Genomic DNA, 13,772 nt, shown 5'->3' on the forward strand with positions numbered 1-13,772 from the left:
CAATAAAGCACTTGAGTGAGAATCTGGAGCATACAGATATGAGATTCCAAGGCCAAGCTGGCAATTGTGGGCTTGCACAGAAAACAAAAACAAACAAAGAAGTTAAAGGCTCTTACCTTTGCAGTTTCTCCCGCACGTTTGGGTTTCTGATCTCGTTCCTGAGGTCCTCGAAAGTTTGTGCAGAGGTGAGGTTGCAGAAGACCCGGTAGTCGTTATAGGGTGGGATTCCGTGATCGCGACCTCTCTGAATGTTCATGGCGGCCAGATCCAGTGCCACCGCGTGAGCCATGGAGAAAAGCCTCTCGGTCAGCTCTGTGTTCAGCAGCTGGGTGGTCACACGCATCTTGCCTGCGACTCCAAACAGGCCCCGGAGCAGGGGATCGATGCCCCCCTCGTTGACTATGCGGAAAGGTGAGAAGAAGGCTTTGTGCAGGGAGATGTGGCCCTGGGGGATTGGCTGAAAGTGCTCGTCCAGACGGTACAGGATGGGGTTGATGAGCGTGTGGCCGAAGCGGAAGGCCGCCGTGGCGAAGGCGTTGAGGATCCCCGAGTTAATGTTGGGGTTGTAGGCACGGTAGTCGCCCATCATCTTCATGCCCACTTCGCCCAGGATCTTGGGCAGCCAGTGGTTGTAGGTGATGTGCTGCATCTGGGCGCCCACGATCTTGCGCGCCTCGTGGTAGATGGTGTCGCCGTCCCAGTGCGGGTTTAGGCGCAGGAGCTCCGTGGCGACGCGGTTGTGCTCGCGGAACCAGACCGTGTGCATGGCGGTCAGCCCCAGCTGCTCGTTGGCCCGGTGGTCGCCGGCCAGAAAGCAGGGGATGGGGCTCTCGTTCTCGTCGCGCATGCACTCGGTGGGCGGCCCCGTGGCGAAGGGCAGCAGTGGCTTGCCCGAGCGCTGCACGATGCCCTGCCGCAGTAGTCCCCGGTGGCTCGCCAAGTCGCGGATCTCCTCGGCCTCGTGGTCCGAGCTGCCGTAGACGTTGGAGGCGTCGATGTAGGAGGTGAGCTGGTTGATCTGCTCGCGCGGGTACACGGAGTTCATGAGCAGCGAGGTCATGCCGCTGCCGCACACGGGGCTGGAGCGCACGAAGAACATGCAGCGCGCGCCGCTGCGCAGCTGGCGCGGGTCGTTGGGCGGGAACATGATGGGGAAGCAGGGCGCGTCGTTGGTGCACGCCTGCGCGCACAGCTGGCCGTCGGAGAAGCGCGACTGGCTGAGCGCCGCCACCGTCGAGTCCAGGTCGTGGTCCAGGAACTGGCCCCACTGCATCAGCATGTGCGTGTAGCGGTCATCTGGCGTGATGGTCTCGGTGCCGATCATGGTGGTGGAGACCAGGCGTGGCAAGGGCAGCGGGTAGTTGTTGTGCCGCCTCTCGGTGATGCCACGTGGGAGGTTGAAGCCGTTGTCATAGGCAGGCTTGAGGAGACGCTCGAAGGCAGTCAGAGAGGCGCCCCACATGGGATGCTGTAGGTTGTTGCACGTGCCATCGTGGCTGCGGTACTTCTGGTGGAAGCAGATATCGGAGCAGTTGTTGAATCGCCGGTGTGCTGTGCAGCCGGAAAGGTTGGCAATCATTTCCAAGAAGCGTGGAGACACCAGGTCATTATAACGGAAGGCTAGAAAGATAAAGGAAAACATTTATTGGCCTGTTGTAATGCATTTAATTATTAGTGCTTTGGATGAATCATGCAATTATATATCATGGAGAGAGCTTACTTTTAAGCATTACCCACGTTTATATCAAGTAGCTCAACCATTACCAGCCTAACCCAAAAAAAGGGAAAGCTGAGATACTATAAAGCCCCCTTAAATAGCCGCGATGACAGAAAAGCTTTTCAGAAGGAGCAAAAGACCTCGTCAAGCTTTGAGGAATACAGCTGTGCAGGCCCATGCACGTATAACTTCCTGTGAAGGGTCATCTGTGCTAAGGAAACAGACACTGTCCAGAAACCTGAGCCCACCCCACCTCACCCCGCCTCAGCTCCAGGCAGTGCTGCTTATGTGGATGTAGCCTGACATAACCTAGCGGGGGAAAGGGTCCAAGTGGTCGGATGATAATCCAAACAGGCTACGTTGTTTTATGCTGGCGGGCTAAACCCCCAGGGTGAGCTGTCAAGGCCTTGGGGTGACAATGAGCGTTTGGCTGTTGTCACAGCCAGTGCAAACAGCCAGCCCCTCTCATCTGTGTCTGAAAGCGCCACAGTGTCCACTGGGCCTTGTATTCAAGGCTACCCAATATCCTTTTTGCGGCCGTTAAATATGTGCTGTATGAATGGACAACTCAGGACAAGTCACCTGGTTATAGTCGATGAAAAGCATAGTATCCTGCCAAAATCACAAGTGCCTTCACAAGACCAAGCTGACATCATTACCAAGATTAATCCGTATGACTCATTAGCTATGAAGTTTTAATGATAACCCACGAAAACAGCTGACCGGCTAACTTGCTGTCTGGTTATTAATTAAAGCTCTAATCAGACTAGCAGCATTTGTGGTACTGTAAGTGTTCCAGCTTCCAGCTTAATTTTTCCCAATTCTTTCCAGATGAAGGTCTAGCTTGTCACGAATTACGCCCACAGAAAACTACAAAAAATAATGGAGCACACCTGCACAAAGACCATTTAAAATGTCATTACTGAGGTTTACATTCTAACTTGGCCAGCCAGGCACAGCGAAATATTCACTACGCAGTCATGACATCATTACAACTCCCAGGTGTTTCTGTAAACTTCGCTTGGAATGTGCAATGCTTTGGGCATCCCTAGGCTCACACCGCAGGACGCTCACCTGTTCCGTTTGTGTCGACCGTCAGCCCTTGATTGACATGTCGCTGGATGAGGAGTAGAGTCTGCTCAAAGATCTCGCCTGCCCTCGCCTGCTCCACCGTGTAGGGGTCCCTTGGGTAGCGGAAGAGGGCCAGCAGCTCACCTGGGGTCCGGGGCGAACTAAGGACAGCAAAGCATGTTTACCACAGACAGAAGTGTCATAAGAATTGCCAATTGCAGAGAAGCATGGCTTTATTGTCCATTAAGCTCAATGCAATTTGATTTCCACCATATACTGGCCTGTGGTCTCAAATATAAATATGAAGTCACAAGCAAAATAATATTTTTGGGTAAAAAAGCCTCTGACATTAAACATTCCATATCATTTCCCTGGCTGAGTGGCAATGGAATGCATGGGCTCAATGGGAGCCATGAGTCATATACGAGTCCCTCATATAAAGTTATAGAGGAGGAATACATTTCCGACAACTGAAATCATCTGTCCCAACAGAGTTACTGTATGAAGAGATATCTTTTTATGGGTAAAATATTTTCACCATCTTGGACAGATGCACTCAAAGCTGGACCAGTAGCCAAATGTTTGCTACCAGCAGGTCCGTCTTTGTTGACCAAATAAGGTTATCCTGTAATGCCAAGAGTGATAAGCTTCAATGTTATTAATTTAATAAAATATAAAATATAGGACAAAACAATAGGAGCCAGAAACAACAAAAGCTGCTAAGGCATTCAAGCGTGCAGCTGATGTCAACAACAGCTGTTTGCAAAATAAGACAATGAGCATTCTTCAGAAATATACAATATTATGTTCCAACATCCTAACTAATTTGGGATTGTTTGGATTCTTATTTGACCACAATGAAAAAGAAACAGCTCCTTTTCACTTGGCATCATTCCGCATTTCAGTGAGGATCACATGCCAACTTTCCATCCTGATAAGCATCATGTCTTCCCAAAAGTAAGTGTTCAATTTCCGTGAGACAAACACCGCCAACAAAATGATACCACTGCAAACTCCTTGACACTCAATCAAAAAGTAGATGAAGCTAGTTTCATTTATCAAGATGATACCAAGACGTTATGAATCCCCTGTGGTCTTAAATGTTTTGCCTAGAATTGTGGTCTAGGATATAGAGGGAAACTCTGGCCTCAAAACAACACCAATGGCCATCTCCAGGCTATTATATCTGTGGTAAGGCCATTAGTGTCAAGGTTGTGGGCAGGGAGGCAATACTGAGATACATTTGTCCTCTTTTACACAACACTAGAGCTTCACTAGGCAACTTGCAAATTAAACTGCTGCATGTTGTACACTGGTGGACAGATACATGTATGTCTGGCAAAGATGATGACAAGGAGAGACAGGCAGAGCTGGAGGAGGGGGTCAGAGAGGAGAAAGGGGGAAAAGAGAGGGGCGTTCTGCTGGCCTTAATCTCTTCTCATGCTGTGTAAACAGGCCAAAGCTTCTGAATTAGCAATCTGCACGATGAGACAGGTTCTCTGTGATTGTCATTAGCTGGGCCGCGGAGCCTCGGTGGGCTGTGTTAAGCACTCCGGAAACATTCCCCTGGATAACCCATCTGCGTTCTCCAGCGCTCACGACCTGACGTGCTTCATCTCTACACGCTTGTCTACACTTTCTGAGATTGTTCTGGGGGCAAGGATCTCATCTGGGGAACATCCATCATAGGAGCACATTTAACGTTGTTTCGAAAAAAAGGCTTGAACATGGGAGATGTTGACAGGTGCACCAGAGGTTTGTTACTAAACTCTGCAAGGCTGGTGAGTTTCAAAATGAAGTGGCGTGGGATACGTTCTTGTCAGTTATTCTTTCAACGAATCATTTCAGTCCAAGGAGCGAGAACAAAATATTATGGTGTGTGTAGATGGGGGTTTCCTGGGAACCTGGTAAGTTGAGTCCAGCCTGTGGATGGCTAGTGGACAAGACCATGCTTAATGACACATGATTACGACTCGTACTGCAGCACGACTTCTACAGGTGCTGCAGAGAGGGAAAGAGGCTTGACTGCAAATGTCTTTTAACCGGCTGTTCATTACTTTGGAGGATGAACATATCACAGCATATCACACAGGCAAAACCCTCCACAATCACCTCCATCCAGACATAAACACTTTGTCGACCAGCACTGGTTTATTGTGACCTTCACACAGCACTCCACACTGACAAATACCACACTGCACTTTCATGCCTTAGTGTCTTGATCTACGGGACACGTGTAACTATTGACTCGACCACACCACACCACTGCACATCTCTTCGGTGACTCACAGCAGGGGTATTCTAGCCTGGCCAGGAGCCGGGCCGCCACGGGAGACTGGCTTTAAGAGGTTCTGGGGAGGAGAAGGGGGACTTGGCTGCTCACCCATCAAACAGATGTCTCCTGGTCGAGTCAATGGCACTGTTGACGCTACGGATGGCCTCCTCAATGGACCTGTCCACAAATGGATCCCCCTCTCGGCTGACTTGGGGCACTTCAAGAGGAGGGACAGAAAGGAATAGAGATGAACTTGAACCAAAGTACCATACATGTGTAATAACACACAGGGACAGTCTTCTGTTCAATATCATTTTTTTTCTGCCACTTTGTGGCGACTGGTAGGTTACGACCGATGCCACATCAGTGAGATGAGTATCTACAACATCTCCATGTGTGTAGTAGTATGACTATGATACAGTAAGGTGTCATGTCATTCTTTTTATTTGTACTGTTCCCTTTGACTTCCAAGCATATGGCTAGAGTCGGCTCACCCTCCACAGTTAGCACCATGCTGGCAGAGGAGTAGCCGATGGAGTTTCGGGCGACACACTCATAGCGCCCCCCATCTGCAGGCCCAACATCATTGACCTGCAGGTATCCATCAGGGTTAATGTGGAATTTTCCACTCTCTGTTATCTGAACGCCATCCTGAGGGGTCAAAAAGAGGACAACAGGGTGGGGCTCATTTTTAGAACATAAATACAGGCTAATCCCATAAACACACTTAAGATACTATTTCCGCATCACCCTAAACACATTACTCATTAGTCATTCCATTTGAGTCCTAAGAACTGGCACTACACCGTGTTAATTTCCACAGCAATATATCAGAAGATAAGAGCAGGGCCAATTTGTCTGTCAGTCTTTAAAATAAGAGACTAGCACTACTAGAGAAAAGCTACAGTTAACACCATGTGTAAACAACTCCGTTCACTCCCTTTCACTTTCTTCCTCCAACCATCTCTCCCTCCTCCACCTCTGCATGGCAACACAGCCATTCCATAACTGATAAAGTCCGAGGGCTGGGTGATGATGGCTGTGGCGACCATCTGCCAGGACGCTCTTACCTTGTTCCAGGTGATGACAGGCGTGGGCTCTCCCTGAGCACTGCATGGAATCTGGACATCCGTGCCAGACTCCAATGTCACATCCCTTGGAGCATTTGTGAAAACAGGCGTTACTGATGATTTAAAAACATGTGTTAATGATTACGCAAGAGCTTGGAGAAGTGCTTTGTATTGTACATTGTATTGTACATAGTGATTTGTATTGTACATTGTAGGGCAATAATCCTCAGCTAAAGTGGATCTCTCACAAAACATTTATTTGAACATTTTCCACTTAAGTAAAAGTGGTTGTCAGCCCAGTTGTCAGCCCAGTTGGATAAATACTAGACCAAGGCCACAAATTCATAACGATTTTAAACATCCAAGAGTAGTTGTTTGATGTTTGTCTTCACACCGTAAACAATCCTGACTCTTCCTTTTCTGATGTTTTATATCTTTCTCTCTTTGTCCCACTCTCATGCAACACTTAGTCATCCATCTTTTCCTGCAACTCAATATAGAATCTAGTTCTCGTGAAGGTGTCCATTATAGGGCATGCACTTTTGGCATGCAGTGTTTGTGTTAACAGCCATTACAACATGGAAAACATCTTGTCATCTTAGAATTACAGACTTCCTTGTTTCCTGGGTTGCAGTGCAAGCCTATAATTTTTCGGAGGCCACGTTTAGGTGGGGGAGGGGGCTCCGTTTCATGCCTGTGACCGGGTGCCTTTCGGGGGGCATTGTTGTCGTAATTGACAGCTTGCCAGAGTGTGTAAATGACAAATTAGCTGCAGGAGGTTTGGCTGAGCCCCTCCCTACCACTTACAACCCCACACCCCACTACACCAGACACAACCCCACTCTATACCACAACATTTCCATTCAACACAGGCAGCATTTACAAGGCAGTTTTATCAGAAATTCAAGTTCATTTAACACATGTTACCACATGACTTGAGTGGGACATATACAAATGGCAGATAAAAGCACCCATGATGTGGGATAATACAGCATGCAGTACTATGCAGAGACATCCATAAATGGCATGGATATTCTTCATGAGACATTTACATGCTTCATATATGTTTCATATGGTTTTAAGTGCAAAAGGTCTTCATATAGTTATGTATGCAGTACTACGTATGCAAGTTGTTCCAGAGGATATTTGTGGCTGTGGAGATCTGATTGCATTGTCTGTGCACAGCCACAGGAAGAGAGAGACAGAGGCAGGGGAGGAGGAGGAGGAGGAGGAGGAGGAGGAGGAGGAGGGTTACCTCTCTGCTGGATGTTGAGCTGGACGCCTGTGGTGACGGTGCCCACGGGACTGATGGCCTGGCACTCATACTGACCCTGGTCATGAGGTGCCACGCGGGCAATACGCAAGGTGCCCGTAGAGAGTACCACATGCCGTCTATCATTTGGCAGCGGACTTCCTGTCAGGTGAAAGGAACAGAGTTGTTTTTCTTCAAGATGTACAGTATGTGTCAGCCAAGTTCTCCAGTCCATCATTCCATGGATACATTATAAATGAATTATACAGACATGGTCTTTGGAACAGCAGTTACACTTTTCTATTTGCACACCTATAAAGTAGTTCCAGTTCACCAACAAGTAACAAGTTTTTTGTTAAGTTTAAATGAACTGTCACTTTGTAAAAAATGAGTGGATTGAAGCAAGCACAGAGATTAACAACATGCAACTTAATTGCACAGACAGTAACAACATGTAACTTAAGTCTTAAAACCATTAACTACATTTGGACAATGAACTACTGTGACACTACAATACTACGGCTATAAGGCAACATATTGGTAATGTAAATGATACCTTGGTAACAAGAGGTATGGAACTAATGACTAGATTTAGACATAGTAATGTGGAAACATGGAAAACATGAACATATACACACATCAACACATTGTCACATTACCACCTCAAATGTGCATTATTTTCTGCTACTTCAATGCTATGTTCATGTCTTAACGATTTAATGAAGTCTTCCTACTAGTGCATGCTGACACCAGTAACACCATGTTGTCTGCAGACAGCAACACTGAGTGCAAGTGAACAGGTAAAAGGAGGCTCCTGTGTAGGACTCACCTCCACGAGTCCAGGCAATGACAGGCTGAGGATATCCACTGGCCTCACAAGGGAAGTCCACAGTGTGGCCCTCAAGAACCGTCTGGTCCTGTGGCGTCACAGTGAACTGGGGGACAGCTGAGCAGAGGAGAGAGAGAGAGAGAGAGAGAGAGAAAGAGAGAGAGAGAGAGAGAGAGAGAGAGAGACAGAGAGAGAGAGGAGGAAAACAAACACTAAGCTGTTTACTGGGTAATCTACAACTGATTATTTTTCTTTCTCTTTACTGCTCTTTTAACTTTTAGCAAGGTCAAATAATGCCATGGAAAAAAAAATCTGGTAAAGCAATAAACAAAACCTGCGAATGGCTTCAAACCATGCCAAACACAAAATATGTTTGTTTTCTTTAAAACAAACAAAAATAAAGTTCTTCTGAAAGAGAGGGGAAGCGCTAAAGAGCAATGGGCAACAGTATTTCATTGCCAAGCCATTGCTTCACATTCAAAACACTTCACCAGAGTGTGTTAGTGAGTTAAGATGTCCGGCAAGCTCCAACTTGGACAAGGCCACACGCCCACAGTGTACATAGAGCAGCATGACCACCAAGCAGTGAGCCAACAACAATACGACTACAGCGGAGTCCCTGCGAGACATAGGCGTGGCCGCACGGGTCACTACAACTGCTATTCTAGCTCATAAAAGGACCACAAAGGTCGCCACCGAGTGCTCACCCTGCACTATGATGAAGGCCGTGGCGTGGATGGTGTCCACCTCGTTGCTGGCGAAACAGGTGTACTGGCCCCCGTCGGCCTGGTTGACGTTCTGGATGTAGAGGCCACCGGAGGGGGTGATGTTGACGCGGTCGTCAGTGGGCAAGGCCGTGCGGTCACCGCGGGTCCAGGAGACACGGGGGTGGGGCTGGCCAGTGGCGCTGCACTCCAGGGTCACACTCTCGCCCACCAGCACCTCTGTGTTCTGCGGCTGGATTACGAAGCTGGGCCGCGCTGAGATGGTACAGAGTCAGAGATGGTCAGTGAATGTGTGTGTGTGTGTGTGTGAGAGCGAGAGAGAGAGTGTGTGTGTGTGTCTGTGTGTGTGTTTGTGTTTGTGTGTGAGCGAGCGAGAGAGAGAGAGAGAGAGAGAGAGAGAGAGTGTGTGTGTGTGTGTGTGGTGGGTAATATTAACAATAGAGTCTGGAAAAAAATCTGCAAAACTGAATAGGACCTTTGAGTTTGTGCCAAATACCAGCAAACCTCAGTGGGCTTTATGTAATCAAATGTACATTTACGTAACCCTCTTAAGGGTTAATGCAATGGATTTGTGAACTGCACTCTGGCGTCCGTCTGGAACCCAAACTCTAAACTGAGATGAACTTCTGAGGCTTGTAGTTGGGGGCAGCGCCACAATGACGTCCACTCCCAGGCTTACTGCCCGTAATCAGAGAGGACAGGAAATGCCAAACATCTGTCTGACCGCAGTTTCTATGCGCCATCCATCACTGCACAGCTGACCTGGGGGTCACAGAGCTCAAGGGGCAGACGCCTACTATCTGCTGCAGAGGAACAAGGATGAGAGCCTACGTGCACTGTTTGTGTGTGTGTGTGTGTGTGTGTGTGTGTGTGTGTGTGTGTGTGTGTGTCCTATGAACTCTTGTCTGGTTTACAATAATAGCAACTTACGTGGAATCTACAACTGTCATTGTTATATAGAATCGGGATGGATTAAAATAATGACGAGCCTGTGCATAGAGCATATGCACTTTATGTGCAAGTGTGACTGGCTGTCTTTATTTCTGAGTGTGTGTGTTAACTATAATATTTATCATATTGTATAATATGCTGTGTGTTATTGATGAGGGGCGTGGATGTTGTCATGGGAGGGTCATGCATAACAAGACACTCACATGGTGTGCCATAGTAGCGCAGGGTGACCTCTGATGTCTTGACCTCTCCAGCCACATTCTTGGCCATACACTGGTAGACGCCCTGGTCAGTCTCGCGCGTGTCCTGGATCATCAGTGTGCCGTCCTCCAGCAGGTTCAAGCGTGCGTCGTCACGCATATTCAGTGCATTGCTGCGGAGGAAATGGAAAATCAGCAGGCATTGACGTGCAGACTCGACTCGGACTCCAGTGTTTATCTAACACTGGCCACACCTTGCAGGAGGCATTCCTGCAGCCATGGTACAAACTGATACAGTGCATCACTCCACACACAGCAAAAAAACATAAACACGTTTAAGTGGACCAAGAGCCACTTCCAAGTGTTTATGAAGCACTGGTTACCCTGGCTGCCTTTACAATGTTTACTTGAAGCAACTTTAATTAGCTTTACATCTAAAATGTGGTATACAAATAAGCTTGCCTCATATGATCATTCAAACATAATGACATATCATCCACTCTATTAACTTCAAAATACTTTTGAATGCACCGAATACAATGAAAGGTACTTAACTAGAAATGTGTTAGTAAGCAATTAAAAATTGCAATAGGATGTTAAACAGATCCCTGGGATAAACAAAGAAAAATCATTTGACCAAATGAGAGCCAAACAAGGGGGGATGTTCCTTGATGAACACTCGCAGACCTCCTACAGGGAGGTCATGGCTTTTGGGCCCCGGCCTGCAGGACTCAATGAGGGGGGAGTCGTTCGACCGACTTGAGCTCTTAATTTGCCGGGGCCCCCCCCAGCCGCTCTGCTGAGGAGCCTGTGGTGCAGGTCAACGGCGGAGATTAATTATGAGTAATAGCGACAGGCTCACTTGTTCCTCAGCCAGATGATTTGGGGCTTGGGGTTGCCCTCTGCGCGGCAGGTGAAGTACACCGTGTTCCCTGAGGTCACGTCTACGTCCCGGGGCTCCGACGTGATCCTGGGGACCTCTGGGGGAGGAGGAGGCCAGGAGGACAAATGGAAGAGAGGAAGGGTCAAGGATCAAAGAGAGATGAATAGATAAATAGATGAAGGGAGAGAGTGAGAGAGAGAGAGAGAGAGAGAGAGAGAGAGAGAGAGGGTATGACAGAGGAGGGAACAAAGACAAAAAGAAAGGCAGAGCAATCAGCATTTACCAGACAAGGACTGGCATGAGGACAGCTACTGGAGGCAATCACACCATAGAAGGCTGGCTTGAGGCGCTGGTGGCCATGTAAATGCCAGCTGGAAATCACCCTCTTTCCTCCCTCCCTCTCTCTCTCTCTCTGTCTCTCTCTCTCATTCCCTTCCCCGCCTCGATCCCGAGGGAATGGTTTGGCACTCTGACAGAGCGAGTCATAATGTCTCGGCACCACACCAACCACACAGCGGCCACAGGCACAGTGACAGACACCACACCCCTCTCCTTGCTTCCAAGGTCTGTGTCAAGCCTCAGGCCTTCTGAGCACCACAGAGACTTGCTGTAAAGCACTTCATTACATTTCCAGATATCCACAAACATGACGCAGAGGCTTGAATGTCTATCAAGCTAATAGCTAATAGCCTAATACTTTGCTAAAACACTTTGCTAAAACACAGAGCTAAGGCTAACTTGCAATGAACATAATTCACAACTAAATGCTTTGAAACAAAGGCTATTATTGAGCTTGATAAGTTTCAACTTTTTCATGTCTTTTCCATGTGCAGTAAAAGCACTGATAGTAAAGCAAGTAAGAGGTCGAACAGTGAGCGGTTAAAAATACAAATGATTCCTGCAAGAGTCTCTGGTGAGGCCATGTTTGTTAAGCCAACAGATGAGCAAGGAGGCACACATAAATCACTCTGTGCCCCTTATTCATATAAGACAGCCCTCAGTGTTTTTGACTCTCTCCATCTCCCTCACACACACACACACACACACACACACACACACACGCACACACACACACACACACACATATACACACACTGTAGCACACAATGACTTAAGACTATTGACCAGACTGAGTGGGTTTCTACTATACTCCTTTGTCTGGCCACTTGATGGATATCTCTACTTTATGAACATTTAACTCTAAGAGCATCGCCACCCTTCCTGACTCAAGTACACATTTTAAAAAGGAAGTACAATAGATGAGCGAACAACAGCACTCCAGATCTCCCACGCAATAAAAACACTCTTTATGTCACTGTTGATTAAGTGTAAGCGGCACCACCCTCAGCAGTAGTGGTAAAGGCCACAGCAACAGCAGCAGGGGTGGACCGTGCAGGCAGGGGGTGCCTGTGGCCAGTGGCCTCCTTCCTCGACCACACGTCTCCCTACCGCAGACCCAGGCGCCTGGGCTCTTTAACATGCCTGTCAATTACAGCCGACGGTGCCCGGCTTCAAATGTGACCACCACACGAGGACACAGAGGTTTGTGGGTGCTGTTGAGGTGGCCGCTCGTCAAGTCCGTCTGCCCGGGCTGTTTTGACAGCTGGCTGCTCGGCTGGTGCAGTGTTCTTGCAGAGCATGAGAGCAGGGGTGGAGGGGGTTTATGGTGCCATTCAGAAGGGGCGTGCTTTTATCCTGCCAGCGCTGGAATCATGGAGGGGGTGGGTGGGTCTGGGGGGGGGGGGGAGTTTTGCAAGCACGGGCAGGTCGGGCTGGTGAGGTGAGAAGTGAGTGCTGTGGGTTTGTGGAGCTTTGAATATCACTGTGAAGAGCAGATGGAGGCTTTTCTTGTTATTTAACAAATGCTGCATTTAGCGTGCGTGTCTATGTGTGCGTGTGTGTGTGTGTGTGTGTGTGTGTGGAATGACTCAGAAGATTACAGAGGATTACTTGAATGTAACATGAAAGATTGAGCTGCATGGACTGGCTCTTTATGTGAGGTGCACGGAGAGGTGGGGGAGAATGAAGGGAGGGGAGGGGAAAAAGAAATCAAACACAAGCAGGTCCTTTCATGAGCAGTGAGCTTTATCTTAGCATGTGCTAAAGTCACTCAGCACCCACACAGCACCCAGACAGCACCCAGACAGCACCCACAGGTGTATGGAGCTGCATCTGGGTTGTGTCACTAACATGGGGAGGCCTGGCGTCTCACTCCACCAACCCCCCCCTACTGACTTGAGAGCCCTTAGTTCAGCAGATGGCCAGTGGACTACCTTCACCACTGACCCTTTTTGAAGGCCTCTGCTGGTAAAGACTGCAGCTGGACTTGAACTTTAAGTCCCACCTGAGGAATGTGACCTACAGACCACATTATCATCAGCTTTCTAGGTTATTTCAACATGGCAGTTGTATAAAATGCATTGGTATATTCAGTGCTTAACACACCTGCAACATCACCGCATGCATGACAATGCATGTAAGCTGAGCGTTGGTATGTGCGGACCAGCATTTAAACAGCAGAGAGATAAGAAATGAAGTAAACACAGATCTCTAACTTCCAAAGCTTGGAGAAGAAGAAGCTGTATCATCACACAGGCTCTGAACTCATTAGAGTGAAGAGACTTTGGCAAGAGTGACATGTGACAAGTCTTCATCTGTTTTGAAATGTATTTTATTTACTAAGCCAAAGGGAAATGGGTTTGTTTTCTGGCTTAACACTAAGGCATGGGTCCTAACAGGTACAACATCACTGTTCACATGCTTGCTGCCTGGCTGACCTGGCTAAAACAACAGTCACAT

General features: G+C 48.0%; 1 protein-coding gene across 5 annotated transcripts in view; it reads right to left on the minus strand.

The window, feature by feature from the left end:
* The window catches only part of pxdn (peroxidasin), a 57,356-nt gene that overhangs the window by 11,793 nt on the left and 31,791 nt on the right, over positions 1-13,772 (minus strand). For all 5 annotated transcript variants that reach the window (XM_076299651.1, XM_076299647.1, XM_076299649.1 and 2 more), the window contains 10 exons: positions 10,953-11,070; positions 10,094-10,263; positions 8,922-9,194; positions 8,215-8,331; positions 7,389-7,547; positions 6,134-6,246; positions 5,558-5,714; positions 5,172-5,280; positions 2,792-2,949; positions 117-1,620 (listed from right to left, as the gene is read on the minus strand). In XM_076299651.1, coding sequence (XP_076155766.1) covers positions 117-1,620; positions 2,792-2,949; positions 5,172-5,280; positions 5,558-5,714; positions 6,134-6,246; positions 7,389-7,547; positions 8,215-8,331; positions 8,922-9,194; positions 10,094-10,263; positions 10,953-11,070 — 2,878 coding nt within the window. The remainder of the gene's footprint in view (positions 1-116; positions 1,621-2,791; positions 2,950-5,171; positions 5,281-5,557; positions 5,715-6,133; positions 6,247-7,388; positions 7,548-8,214; positions 8,332-8,921; positions 9,195-10,093; positions 10,264-10,952; positions 11,071-13,772) is intronic.

The sequence above is a fragment of the Alosa pseudoharengus genome, unplaced genomic scaffold (genome assembly GCF_046254945.1).
Source record: "Alosa pseudoharengus isolate Yale_2024_CS ecotype anadromous, Long Island Sound unplaced genomic scaffold, YU_APseudo_1.1 YU_APseudo_1.1_scf_22, whole genome shotgun sequence".
NCBI classification, from domain to species: Eukaryota; Metazoa; Chordata; class Actinopteri; order Clupeiformes; family Clupeidae; genus Alosa; species Alosa pseudoharengus.